The 24,651-nt window shown below is 50.7% G+C and overlaps 1 protein-coding gene across 1 annotated transcript in view; it reads right to left on the bottom strand.

Annotated features, from left to right (window-relative positions):
• LOC137362382 (disintegrin and metalloproteinase domain-containing protein 33-like) overlaps positions 1–24,651 on the bottom strand; it is a 378,256-nt gene that overhangs the window by 340,049 nt on the left and 13,556 nt on the right. Inside the window, exons 2-3 of the mRNA XM_068026792.1 lie at positions 16,798–16,877; positions 15,953–16,029 (exon numbers count right to left, since the gene is read on the bottom strand). Coding sequence (XP_067882893.1) covers positions 15,953–16,029; positions 16,798–16,877 — 157 coding nt within the window. The remainder of the gene's footprint in view (positions 1–15,952; positions 16,030–16,797; positions 16,878–24,651) is intronic.

Genomic DNA, 24,651 nt, shown 5'->3' with positions numbered 1-24,651 from the left:
TTAACCCGAAGCAGGTCAAACACCAGGAACCCCCACTCCCCCCACTCTGTGGTTGAGACAGAAACTGTGTCGATATTCGAGACTAGATTAGAGAGGGGGAGGAAGGAAACGGGAACTTTTTTTTAAATTCGTTCACAGGATCTGGGTGTCGCTGGCCAGGCCAGCATTTATTACCCATCCCTAATTGCCCTTGAGAAGGTGGTGGTGAGCTGCCTTCTTGAACCGCCGCAGTCCATGTGGGGTAGGTACACCCACAGTGCTGTTAGGAAGGGAGTTCCAGGATTTTGACCCAGCGACAGTGAAGGAACGGCGATATAGTTCCAAGTCAGGATGGTGTGTGACTTGGAGGGGAACTTGCAGGTGGTGGTGTTCCCGTGTATTTGCTGCCCTTGTCCTTCTAGGTGGTAGAGGTTGCGGGTTTGGAAGGTGCTGTTGAAGGAGCCTTGGTGAACAGGAGGCTGCAAGTCCCTCAGACATGTTCCACCACAATTAGATCATGGCTGATCTGTATTTTTGCCCCATCTATCTGCATTGGTTCAGTACCTTTTAACACCCTTGCCCAGCTTTTAGTGATTTCTGTACTTAAACCCCTAACCCTTTCTGCTCCTGCACAAATTCTCATTACAATTTCCTAGTCTATTTCTCCTATCTTCCTTAAATAATGGAGTGACAGTAGCAATTTTCCAATCCTGGGGATAATTCCTAAACTGAAAGTGTTTTGGAAGATCATGAACAATTTCCTCACCAACTACATTTGTTACATCAGGATAGAAACCATCAGGTGCAGGAGATTTACAATTCTTTAATCTTATTACTTTTCTCAGCACTACATTTTTTAAACTTATATTGAATCAAGTTAGTTCCTCCCCTTGATTTCTTTTTCCTTGTATCACTGGGGCTTTGTCCAGATCCTCTGCTCTGAGGTAGCAACATAGTAAGTCTGTCATTTCCTGATTTCTGATGACAATATCAGCTGCTGCTGTCATTAAGAGGCCCACATTACTCTCATCATCGTCTTTCTGCTAATATATTAAACGTTTTTAGTGTGCAGTATGTATGCTGGCAGCTGCACTCATTTCTCTGTATGAGCAATCAAACAGGAAACAACAGTTGCAGGGTGGAGTCAACAAGCAAACCACAGACATTTACATCTGAGATTCAGAATGATAAAGCACAGGAGGCCATTCAGCCCATCGTGCCTGTTCTGGCTCTTTAGTAGAGCTATGTAATTAGTCCCCTTTCCCATGGTCTTTCCCCCATAGACCAGCAAATGTTTCCCCTTTGTGCATTTATCAAATTCCTTTTTGAACTATTGAATCTGATTCCACCACCTTTCAGGCAGAGTATTCCAGATCACAACTTACTGGGGAAAAAATTGATTCCTCATGTTGCCTCTGGATTTTTTGCCATTTGCCTTAAATCTGTGTCCTCTGGTTATCGACCCTTCCCCCATTTGAAGGAGTTTCTCCTTAATTACTCTATCAAAAGCCTTCATCATTCTGAACACCTCTATCAAGCTCCTGTTAATCTTCTCTGCTCGAAGGAGAACAGCCCCAGCTTCTCCAATCTATCTTCATAACTAAAGTCCCTCATCCCTGGAACCATTCTCATCAATCTTTTCTGCATGCTCGCTAATGCCCTCACATCCTTCCTAAAGTTTGGTGCCCAGAACTGAACACAGTACTCCAGTTGAAGCCAAACCAATGTTTTATATGGGTTTATCATAATTTCCTTGCCATGGTACTCTATGCCTCTGGATGCCTTTTTAGTTCCCTTAACATGTCAACGATTCATACACATACACTCCCAGCTCCCTCTGCTCCTGAACCCTCAGTAGAATTGGACTCTTTAATTTATATTGCCTCTCCTTGTTTTTCCTACCAAAATGAATCACTTCACACTTTTTGTTTTAGTTTTAGAGATACAGCACTGAAACAGGCCCCTCGGCCCACCGAGTCTGTGCCGACCATTAACCACCCATTTATACTAATCCTACACTAATCCCATATTCCTACCACATCCCCATCTATCTCTATATTTCTCTACCACCTACCTATACTAGGGGCAATTTATAATGGCCAATTTACCTACCAACCTGCAAGTCTTTGGCATGTGGGAGGAAACCGGAGCACCCGGAGGAAACCCACGCAGACACAGGGAGAACTTGCAAACTCCACACAGGCAGTACCCAGAATTGAACCCGGGTCACTGGAGCTGTGAGGCTGCGGTGCTAACCACTGCACTGCCCCTTTTCTGCATTAAATTTCATCTGCCACTTGTCTGCCCATTCCACCAGCCTGTCTATGTCCTCTTGAAGTTCTACACTATCTTCCTCACAGTTTACGACATTTCTGAGTTTCATATCATCTACAACTTTGAAATTATGCTCTGTTTACCCAAGCCCAGGTCATTAATATATCATAAAAAGCAGTTATCCAAACCCTGACCCCTGGGGAATACATGGACTTGGACTTTGCAAGGATGTCTATAATTTGTAGTTTATGAAACAGCTTTTGAAAATCCATATACACAATAGAAAATCAAGACCTTTTTGGAGTGGGAGCCAATATAGGTCAGAAAGCACAGGGATGATCGTGAACAGAACTTGGTGTGAGTTAAGACACGGGCAGCAGAGCTTTCGATGACCTCAAGTTTACGGAGGGTAGAATGTGCTCGAACAGTCATGTTTAGAGGAAACTAAGGCATGAATGAGGGTTTCAGAAGCAGACAGGGGTGAGGTCAGGTGATGTTACGGAAGTGAAAATAAGCAGTCTTAGCGATGGCATGAATACGTGGTTGGAAGCTCATCTCAGGGTCAAGGTTGTGAACAGTCTGTTTTAGTCTCAGACAGTTGCCAGGGATGGGGGTCAGTAGCAAGGGAATGGAGTTTGGAGCAGGGACCGAAAACAATGGTTTCAGTCTTCCCAGTCTTAAATTGGAGGAATTTCTGCTCATCCAGTACTGGATGTGGGATAAGCAGTTTGATAATTTGACGTGGTCTCTTCAGACTACTAGAAAAGATTGGATGTCCACCAAAGCTACTAAGTATCATCACCTCATTCCATGACAATATGAAAGGCACAATTCAACATGGTGGCTCCTCATCAGAGCCCTTTCCTATCCTGAGTGGTGTGAAACAGGGCTGTGTTCTCGCACCCACACTTTTTGGGATTTTCTTCTCCCTGCTGCTTTCACATGCGTTCAAATCCTCTGAAGAAGGAATTTTCCTCCACACAAGATCAGGGGGCAGGTTGCTCAACCTTGCCCGTCTAAGAGCGAAGTCCAAAGTACGGAAAGTCCTCATCAGGGAACTCCTCTTTGCTGACGATGCTGCTTTAACATCTCACACTGAAGAGTGTCTGCAGAGTCTCATCGACAGGTTTGCGGCTGCCTACAACGAATTTGGCCGAACCATCAGCCTCAAGAAAAAGAACATCATGGGGCAGGACGTCAGAAATGCTCCATCCATCAATATTGGCGACCACGCTCTGGAAGTGGTTCAAGAGTTCACCTACCTAGGCTCAACTATCACCAGTAACCTGTCTCTAGATGCAGAAATCAACAAGCGCATGGGAAAGGCTTCCACTGCTATGTCCAGACTGGCCTAGAGAGTGTGGGAAAATGGCGCACTGACACGGAACACAAAAGTCCAAGTGTAGCAAGCCTGTGTCCTCAGTACCTTGCTCTACGGCAGCGAGGCCTGGACAATGTATGTCAGCCAAGAGCGACGTCTCAATTCATTCCATCTTCGCTGCCTCTGGAGAATACTTGGCATCAGGTGGCAGGACCGTATCTCCAACACAGAAGTCCTCGAGGCGGCCAACATCCCCAGCTTATACACACTACTGAGTCAGCGGCACTTGAGATGGCTTGGCCATGTGAGCTGCGTGGAAGATGGCAGGATCCCCAAAGACACATTGTACAGCGAGCTCGCCACTGGTATCAGACCCACCGGCCGTCCATGTCTCCGCTTTAAAGACGTCTGCAAATGCGACATGAAGTCCTGTGACATTGATCACAAGTCGTGGGAGTCAGTTGCCAGCGTTCACCAGAGCTGGCGGGCAGCCATAAAGGCGGGGCTAAAGTGTGGCGAGTCGAAGAGACTTAGCAGTTGGCAGGAAAAAAGACGGAGGCGCAAGGAGAGAGCCAACTGTGCAACAGCCCCGACAAACAAATTTTTCTGCAGCACCTGTGGAAGAGCCTGTCACTCTAGAATTGGCCTTTATAGCCACTCCAGGCGCTGCTTCACAAACCACTGACCACCTCCAGGCGCTTACCCATTGTCTCTCGAGATAAGGAGGCCAAAGAAGAAGAAGAATTTAGAGAGAGTGAAGAGTGGAGAGAGGTGGTGGTGAGATATGTGGGATATAACCTTGCCCATTGGGATGAATTCACCAGCCTCCCATGGCCAGCTAAAGGACTCCAGACAGTAGGAGTGATGGGGAGACCAGATTATCACACATCAAAGTGGCTCTCCCAGCACGGGACATGGACACAGTGAGAGTTAATACATACTCAACATTCCAAAATGGAAGAGAACTTGCATTGGAAAAGGAGGCTTATAGAAAGAAGGCTTCGTATTTATATTGTCTCTTTCACAACTTCAGGATGTCCCTCAATGTTTTACAGTTATTCAAGTACTATTGAAATGTACTCACTGTTTCAATATCGGAAACACCGCAGCCAATTTGAACACAGCAAGACTCCACAAAGAGCAATGAAATAAGGAGCAGATGCTGTGATCACTAGCTGATACATTGGCCCCTAAGCACTGGGGAGACTCCCCTGTTCCTCTTCCAATAGTCACAGGGAATCTTTTACATTGTTATAACCAGGTGAGAAAGGTGTCTCGGGGTCTTTTACTGTCTTCACCTGGTCTTACTGTAACAGGGTTTAATTTTAAACACACTGTCATTTGAGCTTCCCCTTGGTGAATCCTTGTTCACCACTTTCCAACTATAAGGCAAAGAAATGAGCACAAACAGGCTTTCTTAGATTTAAAGAAGAAAAGAGAAATTCATTCAAATGAAAACTTAAACTCTAATTTGGTTAATGCCTACAGACACACGCCACGCCCCACACAAGCATGCATACTTGATATACACATGCAAATAGAGACAGAAAAGAGTAGAAGAAAGATAGTGGAGAGGTTTGAGGCAATCTCTGAAGAAGGGTTTTTGTTACAGTTCTTCGAGCTCACTGTAAAGTCCTTGATTGTAGGTAGTTCTTGCTTTTCGTTGGGACCCAGTATTCTTCTTAAAACTTGTTCGCTGTAGGAGACTTTTCTCTCTTGGGGTCATGTGTCTTCAGTGGATTCCGGAGCTGGTGAGAGCGAGAGGAGAGCAGACAGGGGAGAGGTCTTTTCAGTCCAGGAGCTAACATCTTTCTGAGTTTTTAAAAACTCTGTGGCAAGTTCAAATTCAAAAAAACAGCAACAGCCAGTTAGTATGTGACTAAACCGGGCACCGGATTAATGTCTCAACCAAATGACGGCATCTCCGACGGCGCAGACCTCCCTCAGTCATGACCTGCTGACAGTGCGGCACTCCCTCAGTACTGACCCTCAAACACTGCGGCACTCCCTCAGTACTGGCCCGCCAACGGCGCAGACCTCCCTCAGTCATGACCTGCTGACAGTGCGGCACTCCCTCAGTACTGACCCTCCAACACTGCGGCACTCCCTCAGTACTGGCCCGCCAACGGCGCAGACCTCCCTCAGTCATGACCTGCTGACAGTGCGGCACTCCCTCAGTACTGACCCTCCGACACTGCGACGCTCCCTCAGAAGAGGTACAGAAGAGGTTAATCAGGATGTTGCCTGGTCTGGAGGGCATTAGCTATGAGGAGAGGTTGGATAAACTCGGATTGTTTTCACTGGAACGACGGAGGTGGAGGGGCGACATGATAGAGATTTACAAAGTTATGAGCGGCATGGACAGAGTGGATAGTCAGAAGCTTTTTCCCAGGGTGGAAGAGTCAGTTACTAGGGGACATAGGTTTAAGGTGAGAGGGGCAAAGTTTAGAGGGGATGTGCGAGGCAAGTTCTTTACACAGAGGGTGGTGAGTGCCTGGAACTTGCTGCCGCGGGAGGTGATGGAACAGGTACGAAAGCAACGTTTAAGAGGCATCTTGACAAATACTTGAATAGGAAGGGAATAGAGGGATACGGACCCCGGAAGTGCAGAAGGTTTTAGTTTAGGCAGGCATCAAGATCGGAGCAGGCTTGGAGGGCCGAATGGCCTGTTCCTGTGCTGTACTGTTCTTTGATCTTTGTACTGACCCTCCGATGGCACGGACCTCCTTCAGTACTGACTCTCCAACGATGCAGTGCTCCCTCAGTACTGACCCTCCGACAGTGCGGCGCTCCCTCAGTACTGACCCTGACAGTGCGGCGCACCCTCAGTACTGACCCTGACAGTGCGGCGCTCCCTCAGTACTGACCCTGACAGTGCGGCGCTCCCTCAGTACTGACCCTGACAGTGCGGCGCTCCCTCAGTACTGACCCTGACAGTGCGGCGCTCCCTCAGTACTGACCCTGACAGTGCGGCGCTCCCTCAGTACTGACCCTCCGACAGTGCGGCGCTCCCTCAGTACTGACCCTCCGACAGTGCGGCGCTCCCTCAGTACTGACCCTCCGACAGTGCAGCACTCCCTCAGTACTGACCCTCCGACAGTGCAGCACTCCCTCAGTACTGACCCTCCGACAGTGCAGCACTCCCTCAGTACTGACCCTCCGACAGTGCAGCACTCCCTCAGTACTGACCCTCCGACAGTGCAGCACTCCCTCAGTACTGACCCTCCGACAGTGCAGCACTCCCTCAGTACTGACCCTCCGACAGTGCAGCACTCCCTCAGTACTGACCCTCCGACAGTGCAGCACTCCCTCAGTACTGACCCTCCGACAGTGCAGCACTCCCTCAGTACTGACCCTCCGACAGTGCAGCACTCCCTCAGTACTGACCCTCCGACAGTGCAGCACTCCCTCAGTACTGACCCTCCGACAGTGCAGCACTCCCTCAGTACTGACCCTCCGACAGTGCAGCACTCCCTCAGTACTGACCCTCCGACAGTGCAGCACTCCCTCAGTACTGACCCTCCGACAGTGCAGCACTCCCTCAGTACTGACCCTCCGACAGTGCAGCACTCCCTCAGTACTGACCCTCCGACAGTGCAGCACTCCCTCAGTACTGACCCTCCGACAGTGCAGCACTCCCTCAGTACTGACCCTCCGACAGTGCAGCACTCCCTCAGTACTGACCCTCCGACAGTGCAGCACTCCCTCAGTACTGACCCTCCGACAGTGCAGCACTCCCTCAGTACTGACCCTCCGACAGTGCAGCACTCCCTCAGTACTGACCCTCCGACAGTGCAGCACTCCCTCAGTACTGACCCTCCGACAGTGCAGCACTCCCTCAGTACTGACCCTCCGACAGTGCAGCACTCCCTCAGTACTGACCCTCCGACAGTGCAGCACTCCCTCAGTACTGACCCTCCGACAGTGCAGCACTCCCTCAGTACTGACCCTCCGACAGTGCAGCACTCCCTCAGTACTGACCCTCCGACAGTGCAGCACTCCCTCAGTACTGACCCTCCGACAGTGCAGCACTCCCTCAGTACTGACCCTCCGACAGTGCAGCACTCCCTCAGTACTGACCCTCCGACAGTGCAGCACTCCCTCAGTACTGACCCTCCGACAGTGCAGCACTCCCTCAGTACTGACCCTCCGACAGTGCAGCACTCCCTCAGTACTGACCCTCCGACAGTGCAGCACTCCCTCAGTACTGACCCTCCGACAGTGCAGCACTCCCTCAGTACTGACCCTCCGACAGTGCAGCACTCCCTCAGTACTGACCCTCCGACAGTGCAGCACTCCCTCAGTACTGACCCTCCGACAGTGCAGCACTCCCTCAGTACTGACCCTCCGACAGTGCAGCACTCCCTCAGTACTGACCCTCCGACAGTGCAGCACTCCCTCAGTACTGACCCTCCGACAGTGCAGCACTCCCTCAGTACTGACCCTCCGACAGTGCAGCACTCCCTCAGTACTGACCCTCCGACAGTGCAGCACTCCCTCAGTACTGACCCTCCGACAGTGCAGCACTCCCTCAGTACTGACCCTCCGACAGTGCAGCACTCCCTCAGTACTGACCCTCCGACAGTGCAGCACTCCCTCAGTACTGACCCTCCGACAGTGCAGCACTCCCTCAGTACTGACCCTCCGACAGTGCAGCACTCCCTCAGTACTGACCCTCCGACAGTGCAGCACTCCCTCAGTACTGACCCTCCGACAGTGCAGCACTCCCTCAGTACTGACCCTCCGACAGTGCAGCACTCCCTCAGTACTGACCCTCCGACAGTGCAGCACTCCCTCAGTACTGACCCTCCGACAGTGCAGCACTCCCTCAGTACTGACCCTCCGACAGTGCAGCACTCCCTCAGTACTGACCCTCCGACAGTGCAGCACTCCCTCAGTACTGACCCTCCGACAGTGCAGCACTCCCTCAGTACTGACCCTCCGACAGTGCAGCACTCCCTCAGTACTGACCCTCCGACAGTGCAGCACTCCCTCAGTACTGACCCTCCGACAGTGCAGCACTCCCTCAGTACTGACCCTCCGACAGTGCAGCACTCCCTCAGTACTGACCCTCCGACAGTGCAGCACTCCCTCAGTACTGACCCTCCGACAGTGCAGCACTCCCTCAGTACTGACCCTCCGACAGTGCAGCACTCCCTCAGTACTGACCCTCCGACAGTGCAGCACTCCCTCAGTACTGACCCTCCGACAGTGCAGCACTCCCTCAGTACTGACCCTCCGACAGTGCAGCACTCCCTCAGTACTGACCCTCCGACAGTGCAGCACTCCCTCAGTACTGACCCTCCGACAGTGCAGCACTCCCTCAGTACTGACCCTCCGACAGTGCAGCACTCCCTCAGTACTGACCCTCCGACAGTGCAGCACTCCCTCAGTACTGACCCTCCGACAGTGCAGCACTCCCTCAGTACTGACCCTCCGACAGTGCAGCACTCCCTCAGTACTGACCCTCCGACAGTGCAGCACTCCCTCAGTACTGACCCTCTAACAGTGCAGCACTCCCTCAGTACTGACCCTACAACAGTGCAGCACTCCCTCAGTACTGACCCTACAACAGTGCAGCACTCCCTCAATACTGACCCTCCAACAGTGCAGCACTCCCTCAGTACTGACCCTCCAACAGTGCAGCACTCCCTCAGTACTGACCCTCCCACAGTGCAGCACTCCCTCAGTACTGACCCTCCCACAGTGCAGCACTCCCTCAGTACTGACCCTCCCACAGTGCGGCACTCCCTCAGTACTGACCCTACGACAGTGCGGCACTCCCTCAGTACTGACCCTCCGACAGTGCGGCACTCCCTCAGTACTGACCCTCCGACAGTGCGGCACTCCCTCAGTACTGACCCTCCGACAGTGCGGCACTCCCTCAGTACTGACCTTCTGACAGTGCAGCACTCCCTCAGTGCTGGCCGCTGAATCTAACCTGCTCCATGGCACCCAACATGACAACCTTGCCTGGCCTACACCTCACTCCAGGCTAACACTGTATGGTAACTCACTGTTACCCAGGAACAGGTGGAGGCCATTCAGCCCCTCAGCCTGTTACACAGAAACAGGCGGAGGCCATTCAGCCCCTCAGCCTGTCACACAGGAACAGGAGGAGGCCATTCAGCCCCTCAGCCTGTTACCCAGGAACAGGAGGAAGCCATTCAGCCTCTCACCCAGGAACAGGAGGAGGCCATTCAGCCCCTTGAGCCTGTTACACAGGAACAGGAGGAAGCCATTCAGCCCCTTGAGCCTGTTACACAGGAACAGGAGGAGGCCATTCAGCCCCTTGAGCCTGTTATCCAGGAAAAGGAGGAGGCCATTCAGCCCCTTGAGCCTGTTACACAGGAACAGGAGGAGGCCATTCAGCCCCTTGAGCCTGTTACACAGGAACAGGAGGAGGCCATCCAGGCTGATCTTCTACTTCAACATCATTTTCCTGCACTATCCCTGTATCCCTTGATATCTTTAATATTTAGAAATCTATCAATTTCAGTCTTGAACATACTCAGTGACTGAGCCTCCACAGCCCTCTGGCATACAGAATTCCAAAGATTCACCACCCTCTGAGTGAAGAAATTCCTCCTTGTCTCACTCCGAAATGACCTATCCCTTATTCTGAGACTGTGCCCCCTGGTTCTGGACCCCCCAGCCAGGGGAAACATCCTTCCTGCATCTACCCGACGAGCCCTGTAAGAATTTTGAATGCTTCAATGAGATCACCTCTCATTCTTCTAAACTCTAGAGAATACAGACCCAGTTTCCTCAATCTATCCTCATAGAACAATCCCACCATCCCAGGAATCAGTCTGATGAATCTTCACTGCACTCCCTCTTTGGCAATAATATCCTTCCTTGGGTAAGGAGACCAAAACTGTACACAATACTCCAGGTACGGTGCCACCAAGGCGCTATATAATTGCAGTAAGACATCTTTACTCCTGTGCTCAAATCCTCTTGCTATAAAGGCCAACAACTATTTGCCTTCCGAATTGCTTGCTGCACCTGAATGAACAAGGTCACCCAGGTCTCTTTGGACCTCAACATTTCCCAACCTCTCACCATTTCAAAAATACTCTGCATTCCTGTTTTACCTACCAAATTGGATAACCTCCCATTTGTCTACATCCTATTCCATCTGCCATGTTCTTGCCCATTCACTTTGCCTGTCTAAATCCACTTGAAGCCTCTTTGAATCCCATCATTGAATACATTTAAGGCTGGGATAGATGGACGTTTGTTCTCACAGGGAATCAAAGGATATGGGGAGTGGGCGGGAAAGTGGAATTGAAGCATGATCATACTGGAACATAGAACATAGAACAGTACAGCACAGTACAGGCCCTTCGGCCCATGATGTTGTGCCGAACCTTTAACCTACTCTAAGATCAAACTACCTACATACCCTTCATTCTACTATCATTCATGTACCTATCCAAGAGTCGCTTAAATGTCCCTAATGTATCTGCTTCTACTACCACCGCTGGCAGTGCATTCCACGCACCCACCACTGTGTAAAGAACCTACCTCTGACATCTCCCCGAAACCTTCCTCCAATCACCTTAAAATTATGCCCCCTGGTGATAGCCCTTTCCACCCTGGGAAAAAGTCTCTGGCTATCCACTCTATCTATGCCTCTCATCATCTTGTACCCCTCTATCAAGTCACCTCTCATCCTTCTTCGCTCCAATGAGAAAAGCCCTAGCTCCCTCAACCTTTCTTCATAAGACATGCCCTCCAGTCCAGGCAGCATCCTGGTAAATCTCCTCTGCACCCTCTCTAAAGCTTCCACATCCTTCCTATAATGAGGCGACCAGAACTGAACACAATATTCCAAGTGTGGTCTAACCAGGGCTTTATAGAGCTGCAGCATAACCTCGCGGCTCTTAAACTCAATTCCCCTGTTAATAAAAGCCAACACACCATACGCCTTCTTAACAACCCTATCAACTTGGGTGGCAACTTTGAGGGATCTATGGACATGGACCCCAAGATCCCTCTGTTCCTCCACACTACCAAGAATCCTGTCTTTAAGCCTGTATTCAAATTCGACCTTCCAAAATGAATCACTTCACACTTTTCCAGGTTGAACTCCATCTGCCACTTCTCAGCCCAGCTCTGCATCCTGTCAATGTCCGTTGCAACCTACAACAGCCTTCCACACTATCCACAACTCCAGCAACCTTCGTGTCATCGGCAAACTTGCTAACCCAGCCTTCCACTTCCTCATCCAAGTCATTTATAAAAATCGCAAAGAGCAGAGGTCCCAGAACAGATCCCTGTGGAACACCACTGGTCACCGAGCTCCAGGCTGAATACTTTCCATCTACTACCACCCTCTGTCTTCTGTGGGCCAGCCAATTCTGTATCCAGACAGCCAAATCTCCCTGTATCCCATGCCTCCTTACTTTCTGAATGAGCCTACCATGGGGAACCTTATCAAACGCCTTGCTAAAATCCACATATATCACATCCACTGCTCTTCCTTCATCAATGTGTTTTGTCACATCTTCAAAGAATTCAATAAGGCTTGTGAGGCATGACCTGCCCCTCACAAAGCCATGCTGACTGTCTCTAATCAAACCATGCTTTTCCAAATAATCATAAATCCTGTCTCTCAGAATCCTCTCCAATAATTTGCCCACTACCGACGTAAGACTGACTGGTCTATAATTCCCAGGGTTATAGACTTATCTGTCCTCATATCATTCAATATTTCCAGCACATTCTCCCTCTTAACATCAACCTGTTCGAGCATATCAGCCTGTTCCACGCTGTTCTCACAAACGACAAGGTCCCTCTCACTCGTGAATACTGAAGCAAAGTATTCATTTAGGACCTCCCCTACCTCCTCCGACTCCAGGCACAAGTTCCCTCCACTATCCCTGATCGGCCCTACCCTCACTCTGGCCATCCTCTTGTTCCTCACATAAGTGTAGAACTCCTTGGGATTTTCCTTAATCCTACCCGCCAAGACTTTTTCATGTCACCTTCTAGCGCTCCTAAGTGCATTCTTCAGTTCCTTCCTGGCTACCTTGTAATCGTCTAGAGCCCTGTCTGATCCTTGCTTCCTCAACCTTAAGTAAGCTTCCTTCTTCCTCTTGACTAGCTGTTCCACATCTCTTGCATTCCACATTTCCCTGAGAACATCTCTTCCCAATTTATGCTCCCCAGTTCCTGCCTAATAGCATTGTAATTCCCCCTCCCCCAATTAAATATTTTCCCATCCCGTCTGCTCCTGTCCCTCTCCATGACTATAGTAAAGGTCAGGGAGTTGTGATCACTATCACCGAAATGCTCTCCCACCGAGAGATCTGCCACCTGGCCTGGTTCGTTGCCAAGCACCAAGTCCAACATAGTCTCCCCTCTCATCGGCCTATCTACATATTGAGTCAGGAAACCTTCCTGGACACACCTGACAAAAACTGCTAGATCCAAACTATTTGCACTAAGGAGGTTCCAATCAATATTAGGGAAGTTGAAGTCACCCATGACAACAACCCTGTTACTTCTGCACCTTTCCAAAATCTGCCTCCCAATCTGTTCCCCCTTGTCTCTGTTGCTATTGGGGGGTCTATAGAAAACTCCCATCAAAGTGACTGCTCCTTTCCTGTTTCTGACTTCCCCCCATAATGACTCAGTAGACAAACCCTCCTCGACGACCTCCCTTTCTGCAGCTGTGATACTATCCCTGATTAACAATGCCACTCCCCCACCTCTTTTACCTCCCTCCCTATTCCTTTTGAAACATCTAAACCCCGGAACATCCAACATCCATTCCTGCCCCTGTGATATCCACGTCTCCGTAATGGCCACAACATCGTAGCTCCAAGTACTGATCCATGCTCTAAGTTCATCACCCTTATTCCTGACACTTCTTGCGTTAAAATAGACACACTTCAACCCATCATACTGGCTGCAACTTTGCCCTGTCAACTGTCTAACCTTCCTCACAGACTCTCTGCACTCGGTATCTTCCTGTTCAACAGCTACCCCATCCACTGATCCGTGGCTCCGGTTCCCATCCCCCTGCCAAACTAGTTTAAACCCTCCCGAAGAGCTCTAGCAAACCTCCCGCCCAGGATATTGGTGCCCCTCCAGTTCAGATGCAACCCGTCCTTCTTGTACAGGTCCCACCTTCCCCAGAAGGTATCCCAATGATCCACATATCTGAAGCCCTCCCTCCTACACCAGTTCTGTAGCCACGTGTTCAGCTGCACTCACTCCCTGTTTCTAGCCTCACTAGCACGTGGCACTGGTAACAATCCTGAGATTACTACTCTGCTCGTCCTGCCTTTCAGTTTCCAACCTAACTCCCTATATTCGCTTTTCAGGTCCTCATCCCTTTTCCTAGCTATGTCATTGGTACCGATGTGTACCACGACCTCTGGCTGCTCCCCCTCCCCCTTAAGAATCCTGTCAACTCGATCCGAGACATCCCTGACCCTGGCACCCGGGAGGCAACATTCCATCCGGGAGTCTCGTTCGCGCCCACAGAATCTCCTGTCTGTTCCTCTAACCATTGAATCTCCGATCACTATCGCTGTCCTATTCTCCCCCCTTCCCTTCTGAGCCACTGAGCCAGGCTCAGTGCCAGAGACCTGGCCACTGTGGCTTTCCTCTGGTAGGTCGTCCCCCACAACCGTATCCAAAACGGTATACTTATTATTGAGGGGAACGGCCACAGGGGATCCCTGCACTGTGTGCCTATTCCCTTTCCCTCCCCTGACGGTCACCCAACTACCTTTATCCTGTAACTTAGGTGTCACTACTTCCCTATAACTGCTCGCTATCACCCCCTCAGCATCCTGAATGATCCGAAGTTCATCCAGCTCCAGCTCCAGCTCCAGTTCCCTAACGCGGTCTGCGAGGAGCTGGAGTTGGGTGCACTTCTCACAGGTGAAGTCAGCAGGGACACCAGTGGTGACCCTGACCTCCCACATCCTGCAAGAGGAGCATGCAACTGCCCGAGCTTCCATCCCCTCTGCTCTAAATTGACAACAGAGATTTAAAAAAAAAAGGAAAACCTTACCTTACCAAACCCTCCACACAAGAGTCCTTGTTTTTTGGTTAGAGGAGGAGGATGGGTGGGAGACACTACACGTGTAGTGTTTCGGGTTTAGCCACTGCCCGAATATAAAAGTTTACTTACCCAGCAGTCTCTGTGTCTGCCGAATCGAGAGGTAAGTTACTTTAAACTGAAACTCACCTTCCCAGCTGACACCTTGCTCGCAACATTGCTGATCAAAAGAAGCTGCCGAATCGAGAGGTGGAGCAGGCTTGATGGGCCGAATGGTCTACTCCTGCTCCTATTTGTGTTCTAGTGCTCCTAACAAGAGGAGGCCATTGGTTCCCTCGATCCTGTTCTATAATTCAATTAGATCATTGCTCCATCTACATTAACTCCATCTACCCACCTTGGTTCCGTACCCACTAATCCCCTCGCCCAACAAAAATCTATCCATCTCCATTTTGAAATTTTCAGTTGAACCCCAGCCTCAGCTTTTTGGGGAGAGAGTTCCAGATTTCCACTCCCCTCGGTGTGACAAAGAGCTTCCTGACATCACCCCTGAACGGCCTGACTCGAATGTGAAGGTTCTGCCTCTTGTTCTGGACTCCCCCCACCAGAAGAAATAGTTTCCTCTCTTCACCCGATCGAATCCTTTAATCATCTCAAACACCTCGATTAGATCAGCCCTTAATCTTCTATAATACTAACTCAATGTACAATGCTACAAAGGCCTTTGCAATGGCCAAACAATGAGGTATGGAATATCAGAGCAGGGAGTTGTGCTGGAACTGTACAAGACACTGGTTCGGCCACAGCTGGAGTACTGCGTGCAGTTCTAGTCACTGTACTATAGAAACATATGATTACAGCACAGTGGGTACATTGGAGATTTATGAGGGTGTTGCCAGGAATGGAGAATTTTAGTTATGAGGAAGATTGGATAGGCTGGGGGTGTTTTCTTTGGAACAGAGGAGGCTGAGGGGAGATTTAAGTCGAAGTGTATGGATTATGATGGGTCTAGACAGGGTGGATAAGAGGGGTCTTTAACCAGGGGACACAGATTTAGAGGCAGGAGATTTACAGGGGATTCGAGGGGAAATCTGGAACTCACTGCCTGAAAGGGTGGTAGAGGCAGAAACCCTCATAACATTCAGAAAGTATTTGGATGTGTACTCGAAGTGTCGTAACTTACAAGGCCATGGACCAAGAACCGGTAAGAGGGATTAGGCTGATTGGTTACTTGTCGGCTGACATGGACACGATGGGCCGAATGGCCTCCTCCTGTGCTATAAATTTTTCTGTTTCTAAGATTTCGATCACTTTCAGGAAAAGTTGACACAGTAGAGGAAAGTTTCAATACTCACTCATTCCGCTCAATCTCCAGGAGCAGCTCCCTGCCACTGACAGACACACTCAATATCCCCTGATCAGGACACAGAACCTGGGAAAGACACAGACAATCCACTCAATATGTTACAACAGAACCTGGGCTCGTCCTGAACAGTGAACCCAGGCAGAAAGACCGGCCCCCAGGCAGAGAGTCCGGCCCCCAGGCAGAGAGACCGGCAGGCCATTCCCAACCCCCTCCCCGTCCCCAACCAGACAGACCCCGACCCTATTCCTAACCAGACAGTGCCAGGTCTATACCAACCACTCATCTTTGTTCTACCCAGTCTCGGTCTGGGCCTCGTCCTGCCTGACCCCCAGTGTCATCCACTCTGCACTAAACACCAGCCCCGCCCACACTGTCCCCCCAGCCCCGCCCACACTGTCCCCCCAGCCCCGCCCACACTGGCCACCCCCAGCCCCGCCCACACTGGCCAACACCCCCAGCCCCACTCACACAGCCCTCCACAGCCCCGCGCACAGTGGCCATCCCCAACCCCCCGCCACACTGACCACCCTGGCCCCTCCCACTCTGGCCACGCCCCCCCCAGCCGACTGCCACACTGACCACGCTGACCCCTCCCACACTTCCCACCCTGGCCCCTCCCACATTGGCCACTGCCCCCTCCCAGGCCCCCTCACACTGGTCATCCCCCCAGCCCCACCCACACTGGCCACAACCCCGCCCACCACCCCCTCGTCCCCTCCCCTCCCCCGTCCCCCCAATACTTTTACAATTCTGTGAATATGGAGATTGGGTAATTCACTGGGCTCTCAGTGTTTGGATTTGAAGATATTTGCTGGAATAAAGTTTTGTCCTGACCTGATTTGCTGCTGTAATCTCGCGCTTGCTGCCACCTGCTCCCAGCCAGTACAGGACGACAAGATGTCCCTGAGTCAGCTCTGCAATTGCATCAGCAGAAGATATTAAATTCATAGCAATGCTGTAACACCGTGATCAACATATCATTACGACTAACTCACACATCCTGCAGCCTCCCACCTATTAAACTCAATAGCAGGGGAATTCTACCTGATATACTGAGCACCACAGGATCAGCTACTGCACCAGCACTCTTTCCCCAGGTCTAAATGTACACCAGTGAGAGTCAGTGTGTGTGGGACCCGTACCCCAGTGAGAGTTAGTGTGTGTGGAACTGTACCCCAGTGAGAGTCAGTGTGTGTGGAACCCGAACCCCAGTGAGAGTCAGTGTGTGTGGAACTGTACCCCAGTGAGAGTCAGTGTGTGTGGAACCCGAACCCCAGTGAGAGTCAGTGTGTGTGGGACCCGAACCCCAGAGAGAGTCAGTGTGTGTGGAACCCGAACCCCAGTGAGAGTCAGTGTGTGTGGGACCCGAACCCCAGAGAGAGTCAGTGTGTGTGGAACCCGAACCCCAGTGAGAGTCAGTGTGTGTGGGACCCGAACCCCAGAGAGAGTCAGTGTGTGTGGAACCCGAACCCCAGAGAGAGTCAGTGTGTGTGGGACCCGTACCCCAGTGAGAGTCAGTGTGTGTGGAACCCGAACCCCAGTGAGAGTCAGTGTGTGTGGGACCCGAACCCCAGTGAGAGTCAGTGTGTGTGGAACCCGAACCCCAGTGAGAGTCAGTGTGTGTGGAACCCGAACCCCAGTGAGAGTCAGTGTGTGTGGGACCCGAACCCCAGTGAGAGTCAGTGTGTGTGGGACCCAAACCCCAGAGAGAGTCAGTGTGTGTGGAACCCGAACCCCAGAGAGAGTCAGTGTGTGTGGGACCAGTACCCCAGTGAGAGTCAGTGTGTGTGGGACCCGTACCCCAGTGAGAGTCAGTGTGTGTGGGACCCGTACCCCAGTGAGAGTCAGTGTGTGTGGAACCCGTACCCCAGAGAGAGTCAGTGTGTGTGGAACCCGTACTCCAGTGAGAGTCAGTGTGTGTGGAACCCGTACCCCAGTGAGAGTCAGTGTGTGTGGGACCCGAACCCCAGTGAGAGTCAGTGTGAGTGGGACCCGTACCCCAGTGAGAGTCAGTGTGTGTGGAACCCGAATCCCAGTGAGAGTCAGTGTGTGTGGAACCCGAACCCCAGAGAGAGTCAGTGTGTGTGGGACCTGTACCCCAGTGAGAGTCAGTGTGTGTGGAACTGTACCCCAGTGAGAGTCAGTGTGTGTGGGACCCGTACCCCAGAGAGAGTCAGTGTGTGTGGGACCCGAACCCCAGTGAGAGTCAGTGTGTGTGGGACCTGTACCCCAGTGAGAGTCAGTGTGTGTGGGACCTGTACCCCAGAGAGAGTCAGTGTGTGTGGGACCTGTACCCCAGTGAGAGTCAGTGCGTGTGGGACCCGAACCCCAGAGAGAGTCAGTGTGTGTGGAACCCGAACCCCAGAGAGAGTCAGTGTGTGTGGAACCCGTACCCCAGAGAGAGTCAGTGTGTGTGGAACCCGAACCCCAGAGAGAGTCAGTGTGTGTGGGACCTGTACCCCAGAGAGAGTCAGTGTGTGTGGAACCCGTACCCCAGAGAGAGTCAGTGTGTGTGGGACCTGTACCCCAGTGAGAGTCAGTGTGTGTGGGACCTGTACCCCAGTGAGAGTCAGTGTGTGTGGAACCCGTACCCCAGAGAGAGTCAGTGTGTGTGGAACCCGTACCCCAGAGAGAGTCAGTGTGTGTGGGACCTGTACCCCAGAGAGAGTCAGTGTGTGTGGAACCCGTACCCCAGAGAGAGTCAGTGTGTGTGGGACCCGAACCCCAGTGAGAGTCAGTGTGTGTGGAACCCGTACCCCAGAGAGAGTCAGTGTGTGTGGGACCCGTACCCCAGTGAGAGTCAGTGTGTGTGGGACCTGTACCCCAGTGAGAGTCAGTGTGTGTGGAACCCGTACCCCAGAGAGAGTCAGTGTGTGTGGGACCCGAACCCCAGAGAGAGTCAGTGTGTGTGGGACCTGTACCCCAGAGAGAGTCAGTGTGTGTGGAACTGTACCCCCGTGAGAGTCAGTGTGTGTGGAACTGTACCCCCGTGAGAGTCAGTGTGTGTGGGACCCGAACCCCAGAGAGAGTCAGTGTGTGTGGAACTGTACCCCAGTGAGAGTCAGTGTGTGTGGAACCCGAACCCCAGTGAGAGTCAGTGTGTGTGGGACCTGTACCCCAGAGAGAGTCAGTGTGTGTGGAACCCGAACCCCAGAGAGAGTCAGTGTGTGTGGGACCCGTACCCCAGTGAGAGTCAGTGTGTGTGGGACCTGTACCCCAGAGAGAGTCAGTGTGTGTGGAACCCGAACCCCAGAGAGAGTCAGTGTGTGTGGGACCTGTACCCCAGAGAGAGTCAGTGTGTGTGGAACCCGAACCCCAGTGAGAGTCAGTGTGTGTGGAACCCGAACCCCAGTGAGAGTCAGTGTGTGTGGGACCCGAACCCCAGTGAGAGTCAGTGTGTGTGGAACCCGAACCCCAGAGAGAGTCAGTGTGTGTGGGACCTGTACCCCAGTGAGAGTCAGTGTTATGTCTCTCAGAGATACTTTGTATCTTGGGCTCACACACACACACACAAAACCCCCTCACCAGCCTTGTGACTGACTTGAGCTCTGATTGCTGATAAATACATCTATTGACATTATTGTACACCAAAACAGATGCTGTCTGTTTGATGGAATGCAGACGCCTCCAGAAATTGCAGCAGTTTAATCCCGGGAGTTTCACACAGTCTCACACTCTCAGAGGAGGTAGTGTGAATATGTGAGCATTGCCCCAGCCAGGCCGAAGGCCCCCGATGTGTGACCGCAGCCAGGATGAGGGCCCTTGGTGTGTGCATTATGTCCCAAGCACATCTTCTCACTATAATAAAAACAAGAAATGCTGGAACCACTCAGCAGGTCTGGCAGCATCTGTGGAAAGAGAAGCACAGCTTCTCACTCTCTCACACAGCATCAGGATTGAGCACAAAGTGAACTCAAGGAACAGCTGCAGGCAAATAAGCAACACACAGGAAACATATCGCAGGGGGAAGAGGGAGTCTGGGGGTGGTGGGGGCGTGGTGGGGCAGAGAGGGTGTAATGGGGAAGACAGAGGGACAAAGGTGGGGAAGAGGGAGATGGGGGAGGGGGAGGTAACTATAGGCCATTTAGCTTGACGTCTGTCGTGGGGAAGGTGTTAGAATCGATCATTAAGGCGGCTACAGCTGAGCACTTAGAAAAACTCAAGTGATCGGGAATAGTCAACATGTTTTTGTGAAAGGGAGATCGTGTTTAACCAATTTATTGGAGTTCTTTGAAGGAGTATCATGCACTGTGGATAAAGGGGAGCCTATTAACATACTGTACTTGGATTTCCAGAAGGCATTTGACAAGGTGCCACATAAAAGATTATTGTGAAAAGTAGGAGCTCATGGTGCAGGGGATAACATATTAACATGGATAGAAGATTGGCTGACTGGCATAAATGGGTCCTTTTCTGAGTGAAGTACCGCAGGGGTTCTGTGCTGGGGCCTCAACTTTTTACAATTTATATCAATGACTTAGATGAGGGGAGCGATGGCTTGGTGGCTAAATTTGCAGATGACACAAAGATAGCTAGGAAAATATGTTGTGAAGAGGTCATAAGGAGGTTGCAGACAGATAGGTTGAGTGAGTGGGCAAAAATCTGTCAGATGGAGTATAATGTGGGAAAATGTGAAGTTGTTCACTTTGGCAGGAAGAATAAAAAAGCAGAGTATTACTTAACCAGAAACGACTGCAGAATTCCGAGGTGCAGAGGGATCTAGGTGTTCTCGTGCACGAGCCACAAAAAGTTAGTATACAGGTACAGCATGTAATAAAGGCGGCTAATGGAATGCTATCCTTTAATATGAGAAGAATTGAAAATAAAAGTAAAGATGTTATGCTTCAGTTATACAGGGTATTGGTGAGACCACATATTGAATACTGTGTGCAGTTTTGGTCTCCTTATTTAAGGAAGGATGTGAATGCGTTGGAGGCAGTTCAGAAGAGGTTTACTAGATTGATACCTGGAATGAGCGGGTTGTCTTATGAGGAAAGGTTGGACAGATTGGGTTTGTTTTCACTGGAGTTTTGAAGAGTGAGGGAAGACTTGAATGAAGTTTATAAGATCCTGAACGGTCTTGACAAGGTGGATGTGGAAGGGATGTTTCCTCTTGTGGGTGAGTCCAGAACTAGGGGCCACTGTTTTAAAATTAGCGGTCACCCTTTTAGGACCGAGATGAGGAGAAATGTTTTCCCTCAGAGGGTTGTGCGACTTTGGAATTCTCTGCCTCAGAAGGCGGTGGAGGCAGGGTCATTGAATATTTTTAAGGCGGAAGTGGATAGATTCTTGTTAGGCAAGGGGATCAAAGATTATCGGGGGTAGATGGGAGAGTGGAATTCGAGACACAAGCAGATCAGCCATAATCTTACTGAATGGGGGGGCAGGCTGGAGGGGTTGAATGGCCTACTTCTGCTCCTAGTTCCTATGTTTGTATGAAAGGGAGATGGGAGGGGTAATAGGGAAACGAAGGGGAGAGGGAGAGGGAAACGAGAGGGAGGGGGAGAGGGAAACGAGAGGGAGGGGGAGAGGGAAACGAGAGGGAGGGGGAGAGGGAAACGAGAGGGAGGGGGAGAGGGAAACGAGAGGGAGGGGGAGAGGGAAACGAGAGGGAGGGGGAGAGGGAAATGAGAGGGAGGGGGATTTTTTGAAGATGTGACTAAAAGTAGTGGACAGGGGAATGTCTATAGATGTTATTTATAAAGGCTTCCAGAAACATAAGCAACTGTTAGTTAAAGCTGAAACTCATGGAATTAAAGGGAAATGATTGAGCTGGTTGGGAAATTGGTTGAATGACAGGACACAGAGTCGGGATAATGGGCAGGTACTCTAATTGGCAGGATGTGACTAATGGTGTCTGGCCAGAATCTGTGTTGGGGCTTCAACTATTCACTGCATTAACTTTTTTATATTCTTTCCTGGGCCGTGAGTGTCACTAGTAAAGCCAGCATTTATTGCCCATCCCTAATGGACTTTGTGAGACTCAAGATGTTTTGATAGAAAGCCACATTTCCAAATTTGCCGATGACACAAAGCTAGGCGACATTGTAAGTAGTGTGTGCAGAAGCATAAAATTACAAAGACAATTTGATAGATTAAGCGAATGGACAAAACTGTGGCAAATGGATTTCAATGTAGGCAAATGTGAGGTCATTCACTTTGGATGGAGAATAGAGTCTTAGAGTTAGAAACAGTGGCAGCTCAAAGAATCATTAAAATGTCATAAACAGAAAATAATCAACAACAACTTCGAACATCTTTTACATAATAAAACGTCCCATGCTGCTTCACAGGAGCATTATAAAACAAAGTATGAAACTGAGCCACATAAGGAGATATTCAGTCAGGTGACTAAAAATTTGGTCAAAGAGGTAGGTTTTAAGGAGTGTCTTAAAGGAGGAAAGTGAGGTGGAGAGATGGCGAGGTGTAGGGAGGGTATTCCAGAGCTTACGGCCCAGGCAACTGAAGGCGCGACCACCAAAAGTGGAGTGATTAAAGTCAGGGATACACAGGAGGCCAGAGTTACAATTGTAGAATAGAATCATAGTTACACAAGAGAATCTCGGCGAGTCCCACTCCCCCGCCTTTTCCCCTTAGCCCTGCAAATTTTCTCCCTTCGGATAATTATCCAATTCCCTTTTGAATGTTGCAACTGAACCTGCCTCCACCACACTCACAGACAGTGCATTCCAGATCTTAACCACTCGCTGTATGAAAGGGAGTTTTTCCTCATGTCACTGCTTCTTTTGCCAATTACCTTAAGTTGCTGTCCTTTGCTTCTGGATCCTTCGGCCAATGGCAACAGTTTCTTTCTATCTTCTCCGTCCAGAACCCTCATGATTTTGAATACCTCTATCAAATCACCTCTCAGCCTTCTCTTCTCCAAGGAAAACAGTCCTAACTTCTCCAATCTATCTTCATAACTGAAATTCCTCATCCCTGGAACTATTTTAGTGAACCTTTTCTGCACCCTCTCTAACGCCTTCACATCAAAGGCCTGCTACCCGACAGGACCTGACAACATATATTGGGGTGGGGTTGCTCTTCCAGGTCCGGCTTTCGGGTTCGGGTCGGGTCGGGCGCACACAGTATTAATTGGACTTGAAAGGTTGTTTAAAAAGATGAAGATTGGAGCCACGAAGTCAGTGATTATTTGGTCACGAGTTAAACAGAAATCCATGGAGTTGTGCCACACTGTACCAGTATCTGTATTGCTTAAAATAAACACAGCAATTGCTCAAAGGCTCAGAAAATATCATTATACATTACCTAGACTCCTGCTTTACAGGTTGAAATACTTGCTGCAAGTTTATCCAGTGAGCAGCTGAGATGCAGAGACCAGGAAGGTTCCGAGTCATTCATTATTATAAAATATACAGTATTTATACAAAATATATAAAAAGATCGCCGTCAGGACTCTAGTCTAGTAGAGTACTGATTGTGTGTAAAACTCCATGGGTTTCTGTTTAACTCCTGACCAAAGAATCACTGACGTCGTCGCTCCAATCTTCATCTTTTTAAACAACCTTTCAAGTCCGATTACAGTTTTTGTTGCTTATCTGCACAAACTGAAAAAGCGAAAAACAGATTCGGAATTGGAATGTAGGTAAAGCGAACATTCCGGTGGTTGGGCGCGGGTAGGGTTGGGTCGGTCCAGGTTGGGTTCAGGACCGATGTGGTTCTGTCGGCTCAATCAAGTCGGTCTCGCATCAGGTCAGGTCAGGTCAAGTTGGCTCGGCTCAGCTCGGTTCAGGTCCAATGTGGTTCTGTTGGCTCGGTCGGGTCGGTCTCAGGTCGGGTCGGTCTTGGGTTGGGTCGATGTGGTTCTGTCGGGTCGGGTCAGGTTGGGTCCGATGTGGTTCGGTCGGGTCAGGTCAGGTTGGGTCCGATGTGGTTCTGTCGGGTCTGGTCAGGTTGGGTCCGATGTGGTTCTGTCGGGTCAGGTCAAGTTGGGTCCGATGTGGGTCTGTCAGGTCTGGTCAGGTTGGGACCGATGTGGTTCTGTCGGGTCAGGTCAGGTTGGGACCGATGTGGTTCTGTCAGGTCGGGTCAGGTTGGGTCCGATGTGGTTCTGTCGGGTCAGGTTGGGTCCGATGTGGTTCTGTCGGGTCAGGTTGGGTCCGATGTGGTTCTGTCGGGTCGGGTCAGGTTGGGTCCGATGTGGTTCTGTCGGGTCGGGTCAGGTTGGGTCCGATGTGGTTCTGTCGGGTCGGGTCAGGTTGGGTCCGATGTGGTTCTGTCGGGTCGGGTCAGGTTGGGTCCGATGTGGTTCTGTCGGGTCGGGCCAGGTTGGGTCCGATGTGGTTCTGTCGGGTCAGGTTGGGTCCGATGTGGTTCTGTCGGGTCAGGTTGGGTCCGATGTGGTTCTGTCGGGTCAGGTTGGGTCCGATGTGGTTCTGTCGGGTCAGGTTGGGTCCGATGTGGTTCTGCCGGGTCAGGTTAGGTCCGATGTGGTTCTGCCGGGTCAGGTTGGGTCCGATGTGGTTCTGTCGGGTCAGGTTGGGTCCGATGTGGTTCTGTCGGGTCAGGTTGGGTCCGATGTGGTTCTGTCGGGTCGGGTCGGGTTGGGTCCGATGTGGTTCTGTCGGGTCAGGTCAGGTTGGGTCCGATGTGGTTCTGTCGGGTCGGGTCAGGTTGGGTCCGATGTGGTTCTGTCGGGTCGGGTCAGGTTGGGTCCGGTGTGGTTCT

The sequence above is a fragment of the Heterodontus francisci genome, unplaced genomic scaffold (genome assembly GCF_036365525.1).
Source record: "Heterodontus francisci isolate sHetFra1 unplaced genomic scaffold, sHetFra1.hap1 HAP1_SCAFFOLD_480, whole genome shotgun sequence".
Lineage (NCBI taxonomy): Eukaryota > Metazoa > Chordata > Chondrichthyes > Heterodontiformes > Heterodontidae > Heterodontus > Heterodontus francisci.
Note: the sequence above shows the minus strand (reverse complement) of the source record. Positions and strands in the feature narration are given on the sequence as shown.